The sequence below is a fragment of the Tachypleus tridentatus genome, chromosome 7 (genome assembly GCF_004210375.1).
Source record: "Tachypleus tridentatus isolate NWPU-2018 chromosome 7, ASM421037v1, whole genome shotgun sequence".
NCBI classification, from domain to species: domain Eukaryota; kingdom Metazoa; phylum Arthropoda; class Merostomata; order Xiphosura; family Limulidae; genus Tachypleus; species Tachypleus tridentatus.
Window position 1 is genome coordinate 11,244,688 of NC_134831.1, and position 19,300 is coordinate 11,263,987.

At 36.2% G+C, this 19,300-nt stretch overlaps 1 protein-coding gene across 2 annotated transcripts in view; it reads left to right on the forward strand.

Annotated features, from left to right (window-relative positions):
* The first annotated feature begins 8,342 nt into the window (after positions 1-8,342).
* Positions 8,343-19,300, forward strand: part of LOC143255113 (protein singed-like) — a 28,291-nt gene continuing 17,333 nt past the window's right edge. Inside the window, exons 1-3 of one of the 2 annotated variants that reach the window (XM_076510279.1) lie at positions 8,358-8,481; positions 16,015-16,069; positions 17,504-18,358. In XM_076510279.1, the coding sequence (XP_076366394.1) occupies positions 17,521-18,358 (838 nt within the window). In that variant the 5' untranslated portion in view covers positions 8,358-8,481; positions 16,015-16,069; positions 17,504-17,520. Of the gene's footprint in view, positions 8,482-16,014; positions 16,070-17,503; positions 18,359-19,300 lie in introns of both variants that reach the window. The other variant, XM_076510278.1, reaches the window with a different exon arrangement.

The following is a 19,300-nucleotide window of genomic DNA, read 5'->3' on the forward strand; positions in this document are numbered from 1 at the left end:
ATAAATTTGCACCGCGGAGGTATACACTCCGTGTTAATATCACCAGTACATTATAATCAAAATAATTGAAAAATCAAAAACTGTATGCTCGTTTTCTAAAATATACAAGTTTTTCTTGCCCATGATAACTACATCACTGATTGGATATTTGCAAGGTAGTGCTTTTACCTAGATATTTTGTGATGACGTGGAGTCCAACACGAATTTATTTTTGACGGACACAAAGATGAAAAGATTTGAGAAATCAAAATTACACTGCTTTTCCTTTCTAATTCAAGGAATATTTAAAACTGCTTGTGTATTTAAACATTAAAATATAGTGCTGATTGTTTCATCGATAGATTAGTATATTCATAAGGCTAAGGACTTTGTTTTTTATTTATTTTACTCTGTTGCGATCATAAATGTTGCTTAAATGTCTTACGTATTTAGCGTCAATGAACAAGCAAAAATATCAGCTTCTCTTACCCGCCGAACAAAATAAAACATCACAGTTATTCACCATTTCATAATTAGTTTAAAATTACCAATATGGTAGTATTATCTCAATATCTTTGACATTTAAGTCCAAATGTGATTTTCACAAACAAAAAAATGAAATACTCAAAACAATTGAACCCTTCACGTATTTGACTATTCTTCTTCAGTTTTGGTTCTTCTTTCTAAAAATATGTTACAACTTTTATGTGTGATCTTGTGCGCTAACTGTTTTATCAAAATTTGTATGTTTAAACATCATATTAGGGGCTGAAATGTTAATTCAATGACAGTTTTGCTGTCCCTTCAGGTTCACAAAGAAAGAAAGAGGTAACTGACCGGAAGCTGACCACATGTTTGGAATGGGTTGTGTAACTGAGTGTCGGAATGTAGAGCGCAGTGTTAGATGTTTGAATATATAATTTTATTTTATTATATTTAATATAGGTATAAAGGCGTTCCTTTATATTGGTTTATTTTGGGTTTAAGTTGTTGTATAAGTAAGGCTTCTTTAATTTTGCGTTTGTGTATGTTTGCTTCTTTATTCAGTATTTGAGTGTTTTCTATGGTTATGTTGTGTTTATTTGACTTGCAGTGTTCGAAAACGTGTGAAGGTGACTTTTTATGTTCTTTGAATCTGGTTTCCATTTTTCTACTTGTTTCTCCAATATAGAAGTCGTGGCAGTTATCACATTGTATTTTATAAGTAATGTTGGTGTGTTGTTTGTCAGTGTAGTTTTTACATAGTATAGACCTCAGTTTTGTGCCTGGTTTTTGAATGAATTTGGTATTAACTGGAATGTCATATTTTGTTACTAGTTTTTGCCAAATGTTGGTTATTTGTCTGCTGATGTCGGGAATATATGGTATGCAGCAGTATATGGTTTCGTGATTTTTTGATTCGTGAGATATATTTACTTTTGTTGGTTGATTTTGCTTTCTGTCTAGGTGTGTGCGTATAATGTTTTCTACGGTTTGTATAGGAAACTTATTGATGTTGATGAAGTGTTGTTTTATTTTGTCTAATTCATCGTTAATTTTATCTGGTGAGCATAGTTTTATGGCTGTGTTTATATAGTTTCTTAGTATGTTGAGTTTTTGTTTTGTTTCATGTGCTGAGTCCCAAGGAATGTATAGTCCAGTATGGGTGATTTTTCGGTGGATTTCTGTTTTGAATTGTGTGTCGGTTCTTGTAATTTTGAGGTTAAGAAATGATATTTGATTGCTTTCTTCCTGTTCACATGTGAAGTTAATGTTGGAATGTATAGAGTTAACGTGATTGCAAAAATTAAGTATGTGTTCTGTAGATCTGAATCCCGCAACCGTGTCATCTACATATCTGTACCAGTATAGTGGTGGATGTAATGCTGTGTTAATTGCTTGTGTTTCAACTTGTGTCATAAAAATATTGACTAGAACTGGTGACACTGGGTTGCCCATGCTTAGGCCATTTGTTTGTATATAGTTGTGGTTGTTAAACATGAAGTTTGTGTTTATCGTGGTGAATTCTATGAGGGTTGCTAATTGGTTGCTGGAAATGTCTATAGTTGGGTTAGGGTCTCGGATATAGAGTTCTAAGGCTATCTTGCAGGCTTCAGTGGTTGGAACTTCTGTAAAGAGGGATATAACATCGAAACTGGCCATTAAGGCTTTATGATTAAGTTGATTTAGATTAGACTTGAAATTAAAAGAGTCTTTGATGAATGAGCTGGCTTGTGTTACATATTTGGAGAATGCCCATGCTATGTATTTACCAAGATTGTAATTAAACGATTCATATGTGGATATTATTGGTCGTAATGGACAATCTGGTTTGTGAGGTTTGGGGATGCCGTATATTTGTGGTGTGTGTGAGTCGGTTTTACGTGGGTAGGAATAAAGTGTTTGTGAAATTGTGTTGGCTTTTTTTTATTTTTAGTAGTAATTTGTTCAGTTGTGTCTCATGTGTCTTTGTTGGATTTGTGTGTATTGGTTTAAATTTGTTCGTGTCTGATAGGATGTTCTTCTTTCGTGTTCATTATGACTATAGCGTTACCTTTATCTGCTTTTAGAATTTTTATGTTTTTGTCTTGTTTTAGGTCTTTAATGAAATTAATGTGTCTTTTTGTAAGATTGTTTTTTAGCTTTCTGTTTTGTGAAATTATGTTGATGGTTTTGTGAGAAAATTATATATTCAAACATCTAACACCGCCCTCTACATTCCGACACTCAGTTACACAACCCCTTCCAAACATGTGGTCAGCTTCCGGTCAGTTACCTCTTTCTTTCTTTGTGAACCTAACGATGACCGAAGAAGGTTGTTTGCTCTTCTACGTAAAATATTTTCTCAACTCAAACGAGCCGTTTTTGCATATATATATACACAGAAGAGTTCTAAATTAAACTGATATGTTGTGATAGTGTTTCTGTAATTAGAAAGTACTAAAGTATTCAAATAAATGAGAGATTATGGAAGGTTTGTTTGTTTTGAATTTTCACGCAGGGCTACACAAGGGCTATTTGCGACAACCGTTTCTAATTTAGCAGTGTAAGATCAGAGGAAAGGCAGCTAGTCTTCATCACCCACCGCTGACTCCTGGACTAATTTTTATCAACGAATAGTGAGATTAACCGTCACTTGTAACTTCAAAACGACTGAAAGGGCGAGTATGTTTAGTGTGACGGGGGATTCGAACCCACGACCCTCAGAGTAAAGTCTGGTTTGGTTTTGGCACAGCATAGATAGTTGAGTGTTTGTTTGTTTTGAATTACGCGCAGAGCTGCTCGAGGGCTATCTGTGCTAGCCGTTCCTAATTTAACAGTGTAAGACTAGAGGGAAGGCAGCTAGTCATAACCACCCACCACCAACTCTTGGGCTACTCTTTTACCAACGAAAAGTGGGATTGACTGTCACATTATAACGCCCCCACGTCTGGGAGGGCAAGCATGTTTGGCGCGACTTGGGCGCGAACCCGCGACCCTCAGATTACAAAGCGCACGCCTTAACGCGCTAGGCCATGCCAGGCACCCTGAGTAAAGTCGAGTACCTTAACTACCTGGCTATGCTGGGTCTTTGTTGTAAGGAATAATATGTGTATAACAAGACCGTTAAACGTCGTAGAGCTAAAAACATAACATTTCGCTGATGGAGTTATTCACTGACTGGAATTATCGGGCAGCTAAACTGTACATGGATCAACGTTCTACCTTATAAAGTAAAGCTGTGCTTATGAAAGAAGACCTTTCTAACCCAAACATCCATTGCAATAAAACTTGGCATATATCTTTATAATATTATTAAGAAAATAAACAAGAACTGTTCTCATAAATCAAAAGTTCATACAACTTAGATCAATGATTGCTTTCATGAGAAAGATGGCAAAAGCACGCTGGAACCATGAAAAGTGCATTTGACCACATATCTATCAAGTTCCTTTGATATCTTTCATCTCTCCTAGAATCAGGTCTTGAAAGCCGACGTCCATATTGTCTGATCTTAAATTGATCTTGTCTTTATTTTCAGAAATTTGTTTGTTGTGATGTAAATTGAGGTCCATATCTGATTGTAATGTGCATTCGTAACCATTAGAATGAATATGATTGGTTAAGCAGTTACAAGAGCAATGGTAAATTGGAACATCGTTTTTAGAGTGTGAATGGACTTCACTACAAAAGGAGTAAACAAGTGTTATCTAAATTCGTCGCAACCATGAAAGTACGAGTTTTATTTTTGAAATTAGTTTTAATTAAGTTGCAATCTATGTTTTGTTTTTTATTAATATATTTTGTATTAAAGTTGGCTTGGAGGTATATTGGTATCAGTAGGTCAGGCCATGGCTTTAAATCTGATAGTTTCGTGAAAATTTAATAAACAATTTGATCGATATAAAACGTGAGTTAGAATAAAGTGGCTGATTTTTAGTATATTCTTTGTAGTGGGTTGAATATTGACTTTGCAAACATATTAGACAGTTTTTATATTGATATGTTGTTTTCACTGGAATATTAAAAATACCAAAAAACTTTACACTTATGAGACAAAATTAGGAAATCAGTCAATTTTAAATTAGCGTTAGTTGTGAACTTAAGCCTGTCAATGACATCAGTTGCTAACACATGGAGCTTGAAATTCAATAAATGAAACACTTTCTTCACTACTAAGTAGACCGGACTTTGCAGTTCACTTAATAATAACACATTTATTACCAAATAAATTCTAATGAATAGCTCATGAAATGATAAATTCCTTACATAATTAGGCCCAACGTGACCAGGTGGTTAGGGCGCTCGACTCGTGATCTGACAGTCTCGCGTTCGAATCCCTGTTACACCAAACATGCTTGCCCTTTCATTCGTGGGAGCATTAAAATGTGACGGCCAATCCCATTATTCGTTGGTAGAAAAGTAGCCCAAGAGTTGGCGGTGGGTGGTGATGACTAGTTGCCTTCCCTCTAGTCTTACACTGCTAAATTAGAGACGGCTAGCGCAGATAGCCCTTGTGTAGCTTTATGCGAAATTCAAAACAAAAACCAAACCAAATCTTGTAATAAAACAAAAATCGTCATATATATAAACAGCCTGAATTAGAATTTTACAATGCATGTGTATTCCACTGTTTTAACAACACCCTGACTTAAAAAAACGTAAAAATGTTTGTTTTTTTCAAATTAATATCATTATTGTTAACTTGGGTTCACACTTACTGATGAGGAGTGGAGTTATCCAGAACTGATATAACCCAAAAACACAAGCTGGTTATACTGTAAATTGTGCTGAACTTTCCTTGGACTTAGACTTTCAGATTAAACAATTTCCGGAAAACTAACGTTATTTATTATACCTGCTACTGTTCGGCTATATAATGTAAATAACTATATAGCCGCCTTTGACACTTTTCCTTCGTTTCACTCATACAGTTAATGGATTTTTCACACAGTGATAATAAAGCACGTTCACACAAACAATATGTTGGACAGAACACGTTACAACAATGTTAATAAATAAAACTCGTAAAGCAAACTTTCTCCTCTTTTATCCTTGGAAGACTTACCACAAACAATAGAAAGCACAAGTTGGTAATTTTTAAAAGCAACCTAGCATAAACAACACGTCTCTAATTTATGTTAATATGACACAGGGTAAGAGAAATAATAGCATGATATAAAATAAAAGAGTGTGGTCAACAAACTAATTAAGAAATATTTAATAACGGTAATGATTTTATATTCAAAGACTTGGATAAAATATTATATTAAGAGTTTCTAATAATGAATTAAAATAAATTACCAAGGCTTGATCAAAAACAGTACATGAGGCTAAAATATTAATTCTAATCACAGCATACTAAAACACTCGATTGTGGATGGTTTTTGGTTTTGTTTTAAGCATAAGAACGTTGTTTTTACTAACACAGAGGGCAGACAGTGAAAGTGTCCATATATACGTACACTGCTAACAACGACGACTTTACAGGGTTTAACCCCCCGTCTTCATCATGTCTTACTGTGTGGAATATTATACTTTTAACATTTGTAACTTAAAAAAAAAAAGTTTTTGGAGCGGTAACCGAACGAGGCTGTAAAAATCTTCTCCTGATCATAATTTGATAGATATATTTCTCATTAATTTGTAACAGATGTGTTCATTGATCTACCTAGCCTAGCTAGACTCGACGTCATTGAACCAAAGCCTAACTTCTCGTGCTTATTGATTGACTCACGCAAGCAAAAACGTAGACGAAGCGCACATGGGAAGGAAGAATGAGAGAGAGAGAAATGGAAACAGTGATATATATGTTAGTGGGACGGGTAATTGGAAAATTGTGATAAACACGTCCTTAATAAAACGTATTTTTCTCTTTCCCGAACCCATTAATTAGGTGGAAAAACAAAACATATTAATATCAGAGGCATATTTGGCCGATCGTATATTTAATTAACATTCACCTTTTTCCTCAGATCAAGTATAACAAGGCCTTTTACTGAAAGTTGTAGTTATAGGCTCGCAATATGCAGGTTTGAAACCCCTCACTGAACGTGCTCGATCTTCCAGTCGTGGTTGCGTTATAATCTTATGATCAATCTTAGTTTTCTGTGGTAAAAAGTTGCCCAAGTGTTGGCGGTAAGTGGTATAGACTAGTTATCGTCCTTCTAGTCTTTCACTTCAAAATCATGGCCAGGTAGGTTAAGGCGTTCGACTTCTAATCTGAGGGTCGCGGGTTCGACTCCCCGTCGCACCAAACATGCTCGCCCTTTCAGCGAGAGGACGTTATTATGTGACGGTCAATCCCACTATTCGTTGGTAAAAGAGTTGGCGGTGGGTGGTGCTTACTAGCTGTCTTCCCTCCAGTCTTACACTGCTAAATTAGGGACGGTTAGCGCAGATAGTCCTCGTGTAGCTTTGCGAGAAATTCAAAATAAACAAACAAACACTTCAAAATCAGTGACGACTAGTGTAGAAAGCTCGCAAGTATCTTTGAACGAAATTCAGCAAAAGTAGTGCAAGATTAAGTAATCCAGGTGGGAAACGAATTACTTGTGAACAGAAGTTATCTTGAAAGATAGGGAACTGTAACAACTAGTATAGACGATAATGTTATTAAAAACAATATTATTTTCAATCATTCTATAATTTTCAAAATAAAAACAGTAAAGAATATTTATTTATTCTTTTCTTTATTTTCGGATTTCTTTTATTGTTGAAACTGTGAATTAGTTTTATGTTTATAAAAATAATTGTCCCCCAGTAAGTTTACGTACACAGAATGCTAACGTTCGGGTTTTATTCCCCATGATGGACACAGCACGTAGCCCAATGTGATGTGGCTTAATTCTAAAACAAACAAAAACATAAATAATTAATAATACGAGTGGTTGTTATTGTTCAATGTTTTGAAGTCTGGCGGTGGGTGGTGATGACTAGCTGCCTTCCCTCTAGTCTTTGCTAAATTAGGGACGGCTAGCGCAGATAGCTCTCCTTTAGCTGTGCGCGAAATTCAAAAGAAGTTCTGAAGTTTGATTAGAATGCTTTTTTTATGTTCTACAAAAAGGTGGTGGAAGAGAGACGTATTCGAAACGAAAGCACTAATTAATATAAAAATTATTCCACTGCTGTAGTGGGTTCTTTAACATGTGTAAATACATCTACACACGTGAATAAATATTTCACGAAATATACATCTAACAGTAGTAATACATAAATAGGGAAGAAAAGTTTGTCAAAACATTCCCGTCGTAAAATATAAAATTATTCTGTGTTTTACAAAGTTATAGTTAATAGTTTGGATACAGGCTATTAAACAAAGGATTTGCTTACTTGTACTCGGAAGTTTGTCAGAAATGTCACCCACTCTTTGCTTTTATCCATAAAAGTTACATCAGTAACTGATTTATTACCATAATGACAGGGTATATATCCTTCTTATTTTGAAATCAAACTTCAAGTAGTATTGCAATTGTTAGGGAATTGATATTTTTATATATTTTTCATTTAAACAACCTATATAGCTTCAATTACGTGACGAAGGAGATGATCTTTAAGGATAATAAAATCTTTGAAAATACATTTTTTTATGTTTCCATCTTTTCACGGATAAGATGTGATTATTGAGCTAGAAGAGATATACGGTTGAATTAACTCGTGAAAACAAGAACAATATATTTGTCAATTCCCGTCATTGCTATTATTTTATTGTTATTAATATATTACTTCTCACAACCTCATGCAGCCCATTGAATTTCAACTAAAAACACTAAACTAAAAAGGACGAAATTATGACAAGTCAGACCAAAGATCTGGTCTCGCGTTAACATAGCAAGGAACGACAAAAGTGATTGGATGAAATTTATCACGTGCTTCACCGGTCTGCTCATGACATTAACGCTGAGCAGCAGGGTTGCTGTCAGACGGTTGGTCGTTAATTGTGTGAAAAGGCCTAGTAAGTTCAAGGGGTGTACTAAGAAGTGTAGCTGAGGTGTTAGGACAAAAGTGTTTGCCTTCGTCGTTTGTTCTGACAGTTTTGAGTTGGTAAAAACATTTCATTTTGAATTAATAACGTACTGATAGTTGTAGATATGTTTGATTTATTGAAATTTTATACCTTTTTAACGATACTCGTGGTCATACAAAAGCGAGTGGAGACTGCTCGATACTTGTGATGTATTACTTCTCGTACTTATTCATACCTGATAGTTTGTAGATTAATTGATTACAAACATTATCTCTTCTGTCTTACAGCGCCTTGTTACTAGCATTAAAATTCGCTCACTTCTACTTCATGAAAAAATCGCTATACGAAGAATAACCGGTATTTTTCACTTGCAAAATGAAATCGGAATGTTTGGAAGAGTTTCCCTGTGGCTGAAATCAAATGTAGCTTTACAAGGAGTGTCCGGCACTTCCCCATTCAATCTTCTTTCTTAGGCTGGGGTGGAGAAAGGAGGGAGTGAAAATAAAACTATGGATGTTTTAGTACTTCAGTTTTTCTCAAACACTGATGATAAAGTTGGTTAGTGGGGGGGGGGACACTTTCAATATTTCACTCGGTCGACTTATTCTTTTGTCTATAGCTTTCACATTTCCCATTTGCTTGTCAGTTTGTGTAAGAGTAAAACTTTTTGTTTATCTATTCTTTATTACAGAAGAACACAAAGTAACCTGTTTTGTGTGAAAGTGGCCCCCACAGAATATTTTATAATTAATTATTTGTGAAGGTTTTCTTTTCCGATGTTGTTTCACCAGTTCATTTAATTTTGTAAGTTTTAATCAGTTGACAAGGAAGACAACCGTTTAGTAAGATACGAGAGAACTAAACACTTCACGTCGTTTTGATTTTCGCTTATTCTTTTAGGTGTTGTCGAACATACAAACTGAAATATAGTAATAAGACAGTTTTCTGATTTTAGAACTAATTTGATAAGAAACATCGTTTGTTGAAAACTTTTGGTCGTACCGTCGAACTCATCTTAAGTGTTTTAACTGAGAAGTTTAAAAACTGTTTCTCTCGATGCCACAATAATTAAATTATCAAAATTTAACATGTATTATGGTAAATAGTTAAAGTGATGGTTCGTGTTTTTTATATATTTTTTATTCATTGAGTGATAGTTTTCTTCTTTGTACTTAAGAAGCAAGTCATTTGATTTTGAACCTAGAATTACGTCCCGAATTAAATTTATTTCGTTATTATAGAGCTCCATGAATCACACAAAATATTAAGTGTCGGCAATATTGAATTCCATTAATTCATGTTTGGGTTTCATGTGTATTTTGTGTAGGAATTTTTTTTTTTTCTCCCAGTTATATTTATAAGTTAGTCAGTCATTTTCCCTGAATGTGAGTGGCATAAACTTGAAAGCAAGCATGTAATTATAGTTAACAGGCTCGCTCTACATATAGGTTTCGCTTTGCCAATAAAGGTAAAATGGAATATATAATCCGTGATGGAAAAGCCCTGATGGCTTTTTTGACTCGCCGCGCCCTCTTTTATGATGTAGTTTAACCTTTTACAGGTGTTTTTGTTATATTTTAAAATGTCCTCTATGGGAGGCCTCGTAAGCAACATATGCTACTCCAACGTACATATGAAGCGAATATGAACTTACGAAAGTAAGGACATGAATTATCTAATAGGAAAAGGCAAAAGTACCATAACATTCAGTCTGAGTTTATATTAAAGGACATATAACGGTTAATCCATGTAGCTTAAATTCTCTACCAAAAGAAATGTATTGAGGCCCCGTATAATTTTGGTGTGTATATAATAATTTTTGGAGGTTTTTAGCCTTTCAGTTATCACTACATAATAACCTAAAACAGCTTAGATATGTGGATAATACTTTGGTATATCGCCCAATTTATTGTTCGTTATTATATAGTGGACCTACTATTGAATTGTTTCCTTCTACATAGTACATAACTTGTGGCATGAGGCTTAATGCATTCTTTGATACGTTTAACTTCCTGTGGTGTTTTATACTACGTTATTTGTTTAACTTCTTCTTTACAGGGTTTCCTACTACTCCGAGTTTGAAAATTACTAAATGCGTCATTGACACACACACACACACACACACACACACACACACACACAGAGAGAGAGAGAGAGAGAACGAACTGTATGTGAAAATGTACAATAAGTAAATTGTAACAATTCATGTACAAATTCTTATTTAAACTTGCTATAGGTTTTAATGTCAAAAATTAAACTTTTTTTTTTTTTCAAAGTAATAATCAAAGACGTCGCTACATACTAATACATGGGGTCCTATCCCAATTATATTTGACGATGCCCCTACTCCCCGGTTGGTGTATTGGAAAATAAGAATGGCGAACTATAATCAATATCGTACTGAAACCCGAAAATGCCCGTGCCGATGTGACTGAGCCTCGAATCCTTTTATTATGTTAATAAGGCCTACTACCTCTGGTCTAGTAATGTTCGTTATCGACTCGTAATTTTTTCCCAACACCCTCCCCACCTTGAAACTGCTACATCTTTTATGAAATATCTCATTATGCAAAATTCTCTCCAGAATTTCTGCCAGATACATCGTGTTTTTTGTGCATTCTTTTTTAAAAGAATTGTAATATAAACATAAAACAATTTTCTTATTGATAAGACCTACTAGTATAACTTCAAATTTAGTTTTGGACATTTTAAACAATTGCATAGGTTGTAATATCGACAATAATAACTACTTCCATAAAGAAAGTGTTAACCTGTTTTATCATCACTCAAGATTCTAAAACGCTTTTAAATGGTTTATACACACATGTAAAGTGTACCGAGTTAATCCTAAACTGTTATTCTAATGTGGCTTCCCCTTTTATCTGAAATTTATTTGTAAGAATGAAATCAGATATATATATTGAAGGTTCGTTATGTACATACAAAGTTCACTGTGTTTAGTTTTAAAATCAGTGTTAAAAGTAGAGAACTTGGACAACACTATAGATATAACTCCCGAATTTCATTCAATTTGCGTCGGCTGTCGAATGTTTGATTGCGCTGTAGACAAGGTTGCGAGATCAAAGGAACGTGATTCTGAAACAACTTATAAAGAACATCTTAAACTTCTTAAGTCCTGAAGCATCTTAACCACGAATGTGGTGAAAATGCAAATCTCAATGTTATACGTAATTCCAATAATGAACCAGATTTACATACTAAAGTGGCGAAAGTACCCGATTTTGCTTGGATTATTAGGTTGATATATTCTAGATAACTGTCAGTTGTGTTTCCTGAACCTACTTTAGAATTTCACAACTGGAAATGGTCTTCAATTTGTAGCTTCTATTGGTATATTCAAATGAATCGCAGTCTTTGTTTCAATCTCGGCATGTATTATTTGTTCATTAAGATTTTAGTGGTGGGATTGCAAAGGGGATGTGAGACCCTGTAAGTATAGTGAATGTTGATATGATTTAAAAGAAACTAATAAGTCTGAAGTAAAGATAATGTGAGATAATCTATTCCAGAGCCAAGTGCATAAAATTTATGATGGAAGTAAAAATGCTGATCTAATTTTAAATAATTTTAGAATTAACTTATTTTCTGTTATATCACTAACGTTTTTAATATTAAAAAAGGAACTTCTTTTATCAACGGACTCCAAATTAAGAAATCAACATGTTTTTTGCCAGTTTCATTAATTATACATTCATTTTATATCAGGTCATCCCTTAAGTAATGTCCAGTTTTAGGTTCAGAAAGAGAAAGAATTTCAAATGCTTTTATTTAATCAATAATGTATGTTTCATTATTATTAATTAATTCCTGCCAACGATTTACAAGCTTCTTAGTGGCAATTCTATAAAATTCCTGGGGTTTGGAGGAAAAGAATGTAGAGAGGGTAGCTTTGACACCTTCATGTGTTACAAGCTCTTTTCCATCAAGATAGTTCTGCAAACTTCGGAAAAGATCATAATCAGATAAGGTAAGGTATGGAAAATAAGGATGTGGAAGTTATTCCTAATCTAGCTCTTCAATCTTTCTAGGGGTGATCCTTGCTTTATGGGGTCGTACATTATCCTGGTGTAACACCACACCTTTTCGATCGATCGATCGAAGCAGGCCTCTTTTCTTTCAGTACAACATTCAAGCGCTCTCTCTGTTGACAGCTGAAGTCTGATATAATCGTTACATTGAGTGGCAGCAACTTAGTGGATCATACCAATATTCCATCATACGCTTAACAAGACTTTCCTTGGGTGGAGATCTATTTTGGGCTGTGTTTTATCCAGTTTACATGCACTGAGCCACTGTCTGCTGCGCTTAACACTTTTATTAAATATCCATTTTTCATCTACAGTCGCTAACCTGTCCAAAAATGTCTCGTTCACGAGAATGCAGAGAAGTGCAAATGTCCGTTCTTGCTCTAAGATTGACTTCTGTCACATCATGGCGACCCATTTTCCAGGTTTTGACACCTTTCCAAGCTATTGCGGATGACGGTGAATTGTTGAATGGGTTGAATTAACCTTCTGTGCTAGTTTCTTAACTGTTAGAGCACCATCTTCAAGTGTAGGCAGCAAGTCATCGTTGGGCTCAACAGGACGACCTGAAGGTGGCGCATCATTTAAGCTGTCACCTGGTCTGAACTTTTGAAACCACCTTCGACATTTTCTTTCATTGACAGAGACTCTGCACCATAAACACCTTGAATGTTTCGTGTAGTTTCTGCTGCACTATTGCCTTTCTTAAACACTTAAAGCATTATACGCCTAATGTGCTCTTCAGACCCATCCATCTTCATAAGGGTTTATTTGATTAATGATTTGAAAAAGTGGAGTTGGGTTAGTTTATTTGTCTGAACATTATTATACACGTTCTACTACATATTTTAGTAATTAAATCCTTCTACAAAGACGAATGATGATGCACTTTCTGTATTAAGTTTTCGGACATTACTTATGAAATGACTTGATACTTTCAGTACATAGACTAACAACAGTATTAGGTTAATATTTTCATTGCTAAGCAACGTGACGTAAAATACATTATTGGAATGTAGTATTCCGAAAATGCAAGTGCAATGGTCTTTTTTACATATTAGTGTTAGTCAAACTGATACTACGGGACTGTAGTACTTGTCATTTTTGATGAACTAAACGTCTGTAATAAGTCTTATTTCTATTTCTGATGTAAGGAACCACTTCTTTTGTCCTTTTTTTTTTTTCTAGGTCGCCGAATTAAAAATATGCAAATGCATGCGTGCACGTACGTGGGTAAGTAATAATACCCATGTGCACTTGGTGTGAGTGCAAAATTCTAGGTTTTTAGTTTTCCTTTTGGAACAATGATGGACACGCACAGACATGCCCTTTTATCATTATATATTGTGCTATCAAAAAATTCAGTGAAAATGTAATTCATCAGCAACTGAAGTTCTGACAATTATTTGACTTAGTTCACATCGTAAGTTATTTTTCATATAAGTTTATTAATAGTGCCTAGTCTTCTTGACGACCCTTGGTATACGACGGAAGACTTCCGTGATTTTGAATATAGCAGATGTTATGTGATTTAACATGGAACCTTCTTTGCATTCATCAAAGTTCTTACAATCATTAATAAATATCTGTAACACAATATTGTACAAAATTATCAACTCTGGCGATACAGGCTCAAGAAGATAAATAGTTTATTTAACAAAGATTATCAAGCTTCTGTGAATATTTAAAGGAATACAGATAGGAAAAAAGACGTTGATGGTGATAGTAATTTTAACATCTGATTATTTTGGCAAGAGAATTTTCGTTTCTAAGCAGTTTATCAGAGCTAAACAATGTAATAATAAAGAAATGGTAAAGTTATTCATAAAAGTGAAAACTAGAAAGATGACTAACGTGAAGTGTGCTAACAGAACCTAAAATCAACTTTCCAAAGAGTATTTAAACATGTTTGTTTTAACTCGTCAAGGTGAAAATAGATTGTTTCGTCAGGTGAGTAACCTCGCCGTTAAGGATGCTTTCGGCTGTAATACCAATATCTGGTGAGGCTAGTTCAATTGAAATTTAGGTTAGTTATAAATATTAATTATAAAAGACAAGTATTGGTTGGTCACACTCGATTTCTTTGAATTTCGTGAGTTGCACGGATCCGATTCCATTTCTTTCTTCCTATAATATTTTCTCTTTTGATTGCCCATTTTAATTGAATTCAATTTCTAACATAGACATAAATATTTCCTAAATTGTGGAACCTTTTTTATTATGTGAAAGCTGTTAAGGAAGGAGTTCCTAGAACCAGATAAAGCATCGCGTTCATGTGAATGACACCACATACTTCCGTCATCGACAATGCAGAAATGCTTTCATACTTTATCAATGCTTATATATACGAGGGCTGTTCAAAAAATACGCGGACTGTTTGAATTGCGCGGCTCCAGTTGGTTCCAGGGGAATCCGCTTGGTGTCGCTAGGTTCGCACAGATCAGCTGATTACGACGCCATTTCCCGATTGCAGATACCTTCATTTGTGTATTAGCTACGCGGTTTTAAGTGAAGTGCGATTTTTTCGTTTGGCGGATTTCAGAATGAATGACCTGAAGGAGCAACGACTTGCTGTAAAATTTTGTGTTAAACTTGGAAAATCTGCAACTGAAACTTTTGCTATGCTTAACACGGCTTACGGTGATGTTGCTATGAAGCGTACGGCATGTTTCAAGTGGCATGAACGTTTTAAGGATGGTCGACAGTCCATTGAAGATGATGAGCGTCCTGGACGTCCTTCCACGTCAACTGACGACTCACACGTCGACAAAATCAACACCCTGGTGCAGGCAAATCGACGTCTGACTGTCGGGGAGCTTGCTGAAGAGTGTGGGATATCAGTTGGATCTTGTTACGAGATTTTGACCGAAAAAATTGAAGATGCACCGCGTTGCTGCAAAATTCAGCCCTCAGAACTCGTGAGTTTTTGGCCAAACACTCGATCACTGTTCTTCCCCACCCCCCCACACCCCTACTCACCTGACCTTGCTCCTTGCGATTTTTTCTTGTTCCCCAAACTCAAAAGACCCTTGAAAGGAAGAATATTTGAGACGATTCCCGAGATTAAGACAAATGCGACGAAGGAGCTGGAGGACATTACAAAAAAAGCGTACGAGGACTGTTTCAACAAGTGGAAACACCGTTGAGATAAGTGTGTGCGTTGGGGAGGAGAGTACTTTGAAGGGGTCCCAGACCTGTAACTTCTAAATAAAGTACATTTTGTTTTATGACGTCAGTCTGCGTATTTTTTGAACAGACCTCGTATTTGCTATATTTTTGAGTGCCAGCAATACGAAGTGTGGGGGCGCGCGTAACTCGACTCGATTTTATTACTCATCAGGATATGTACGAGCTCACCCTTAAACTGATTATTTTGGGCAAGATCAGAGTTACTTAATCTATGAGACCTTTAGGGTGATCAAATGTATCCGTCGAAAGGGTTTGACTTTGAGTCCAAAACTGTAATTAGATTTCAAATTTGTTGTAAGATGACGGAGCTGCAAGCTAAAAATTGGCAGAAAATTTTGCTTTGGAATTATTACAAAAAGGCCTTTGTTAAAATAGATTGAAGATACCGATTATCTGTGTGGAAGAGGACGGCTTTGTCTCAGAAGAACAGGTGTGTATCTAATCACGTGGTTATGGTGTGATTTTTTTAATCTTTTTATTTAAAGGTTCGGTTGTGTGTAGTGGATTCGCGAGCAATGTGTGGCATCTTCCTGGGAAATCTTTATTTAATTATTTTGTGTATTGTTAGTTTTGGTTTCCCGTCATTTTAACATACTTCTGCGTTAGTACATTTAAACTAACGATCTTTTATAACAAAAATACTTATGCTAATTTAGATCGTTTTCCATTCACCTCTGGTGTCCTTCTGTTCATAGACCCTTCCTTGTTCTAATACTATCATTCCTTCCTTTCCTCTAGAGGTTCTCTTGAGCACCCCTAGTGACACAGCGGTATGTCTGCGGACTTGCAACGTTAAAAACCGGGTTTCGATAGCTGTGGTGGGCAGAACACAGATGGCCCATCATGTAGCCTTGTGCTTAATTAGAAACTAAGCTTCTCTCTAGGAACCTTCCCCATCGGTCTGCACGTGCAAAGTTTTCTTCCTCTGCATGACTCCACGTTCCTCTCCCATCTCTCGTAGAACCTCTTCATGTCTGTCTTTCAGTTAAATTTACTTGCGTGATTCTTCGCTAAATCCACAATCTCCTAGTTGTTCACAACCATTTACATTTGTCGCTGATTTTTCTTTGATAGAATAAGTCAATTAGGCTGGAGTTACTGTACCAGAAGTTCATCTTTGTTTATAGGAATAGAAATAGACTGTAGTGGTTTACGTCAATTAATCTTGTCAAGAAATGAAGCTTTAAAGTCTAACAATATCAGCCAGCTAGCTGAGTCCTAGTTTTTAACGAAAGGCCTCACTGGCACTCAGTACGGTTGATGTAGTACATCTTATTCTTTTTATTGTTACTTTCATTAACTGCATTAGTTAGAACTATTGACTGTATTTATCGTGAAATTATAAGAGTTTGGTAAGGAAGCGCGTTCTTCTAATATAAATCGCTCTTTGCCAGCTTATTATAAATGTGTATATTTCGACAAAACCTTGGGCCCCGGTCTGGCCAAGTGGTAAAGGCACTCGACTCGTAATTTGAGGGTCACGGGTTCGACACCCCGCCACACCAAACATGCTCGCCCTTTCAGCCGTGGAGGCGTTATAATGTGACTGTCAATCCCGCTATTCGTTGGTAAGAGTTGGCGGTGGGTGGTGATAACTAGCTGTCTTCCCTCTCGTCTTACACTGCTAAATTAGGGATTCCTAGCACAGATATCTGTGGTGTAGCTTTTCGCGAAATTCTGAACAAACCAAACGGAACTTTGGTCGAAACCCGTTTGTGTCACCCCCTTCCCAAATAAGTCATTTCGTTATGCTAATAAGGTGTGCGCCAGCTTCATAGTGTGTGCATGTTTTAACAAAATGGTTGAAGTTTTCTTCTCTGTAATTAAAGTAGTTCATGATGTATTTTATGTGACTGTTTTCTAGGATCCAGATAAACCAACATGGCAAACATCAATGGTGTTGAGGATTCGGACCTAGCTTTGAAGTGGAACATTGGACTCTTGAACGCTCAATATAAGTACTTGACCGCAGAGACGTTTGGTTGTAAGGTCAACGCTAATGGAACTGCTCTGAAAAAGAAACAGATGTGGAGCCTGGAACCCTACGGAGGAGACGACGCCTCCGTGTGTCTCCGAAGCCATCTTGACAAATATATGGCTGTTGATCAGTTTGGGAATGTCACCTGCGACTCGGACGAGAAGGAACCCGCTTGCAAGTTCGCCATTGTCGTCGCGGATGACAAGAGTGGTCGCTGGACCCTGAGAAATGTTCTACGCGGGTACTTTCTTGGAGCCAGTACCGATAAACTAGTGTGTTCGGCCAAGGTACCCGGTCCACCAGAGACGTGGACAGTACACTTAGCTGCTCGACCTCAGATTCTTCTAAGATCCCAAGGTCGTCGGCGCTATGCCCGTCTTTCCACCGACATGGACGAAATCCAAGTAGACGCTAATACTGCATGGGGTGAGGATACTCTCTTTACCCTTGAATTCCATGATGGCAAGTATGCGATCCACACGTCGAACAACCGCTACCTCCAGGCGGACGGCAAGCTGGTGGAAGACTGCAGACCCGAGTGTCTGTTTACTCTAGAGTTTCACAACGGTTACCTGGCCCTGAGAGATTCCAACAACGCGTACGTGGCGCCCATTGGTAGCAAAGCCGTCCTCCGGACAAGATCCCAAACAGTGACGAAGGATGAACTGTTTTCTCTGGAGGATTCTGCTCCACAAGCTGCGTTCGTTGGATTTAATGGAAGATACGTGTCTGTCAAACAAGGTAATTGTTCAGTAGTATGTAGATTTATTAAGTGGTTTTAACATTCTCATGATTAATTTAAATATTACGTTGTTGGTAAAAGCCAGTATTAGTGTGCAAGATTATGGAATCTAATTAAATGGAAAGTAAGGAATAATTTCTGACTCTTGCGACGCCCTCTATAATAACTATTGTGATTGCTCAAAAATTATTGGAAGTTAATGAGCCAAATAAAATCGAAATCCTACTCTAGTGACGTCATGCAGCTATTTCTTATTTTGTTATTCAATGATGGATAAATACAACAAGTTATAACTGTTGTCTTCTACTTTTCATCTTGTTAAATGTCCCTTAGTACTCTTGATAACTTATAGGATTTTCTATGCATATTAATATTTGTAACATACTTGTGTTTATATGGATTTAGGTTTATTAAAACAATGTATAGAAAACAGTGGGGAGGAGGGAATCGTCCCCACCCATAGCCCACAGACGCGATATCAACCATGCCTCCAAGCTAAATACTTTCGTGGCACTGGCTGTCACTAGATTGTATGTGACTTGAATATTGAGAAATAAAAACTTTGTTCCAAGATTAAACGTAATTGAAACTATTGGACTGTTTCTCATTATGTTCCAGACATAAATCTACAGTTCAGTTATGAGGTAGACCCATCTCGCAAACAGTCGGTCTGAGAAACTAGTTTAGTAACACAAATCTTTTAAATAGTAGCCGACTTTCATGTTTACGTTGCTGTTTTTGTCTGTTGACTGACATACGCGCGCGCAACAATATATATTTCCATAAACATATTTCCATAAAATGTTTACCCCCATGTTTTTGTTTTCTGTTGCTGAATCTGACCCTCTCCTCCTTGTGGCGCAGATGACCCTCGAGTAGCTTTGCACGACATTGAAAACAAACTCATCCTTGTGTCAACGAACCGGCTTCTAAATCTAGAC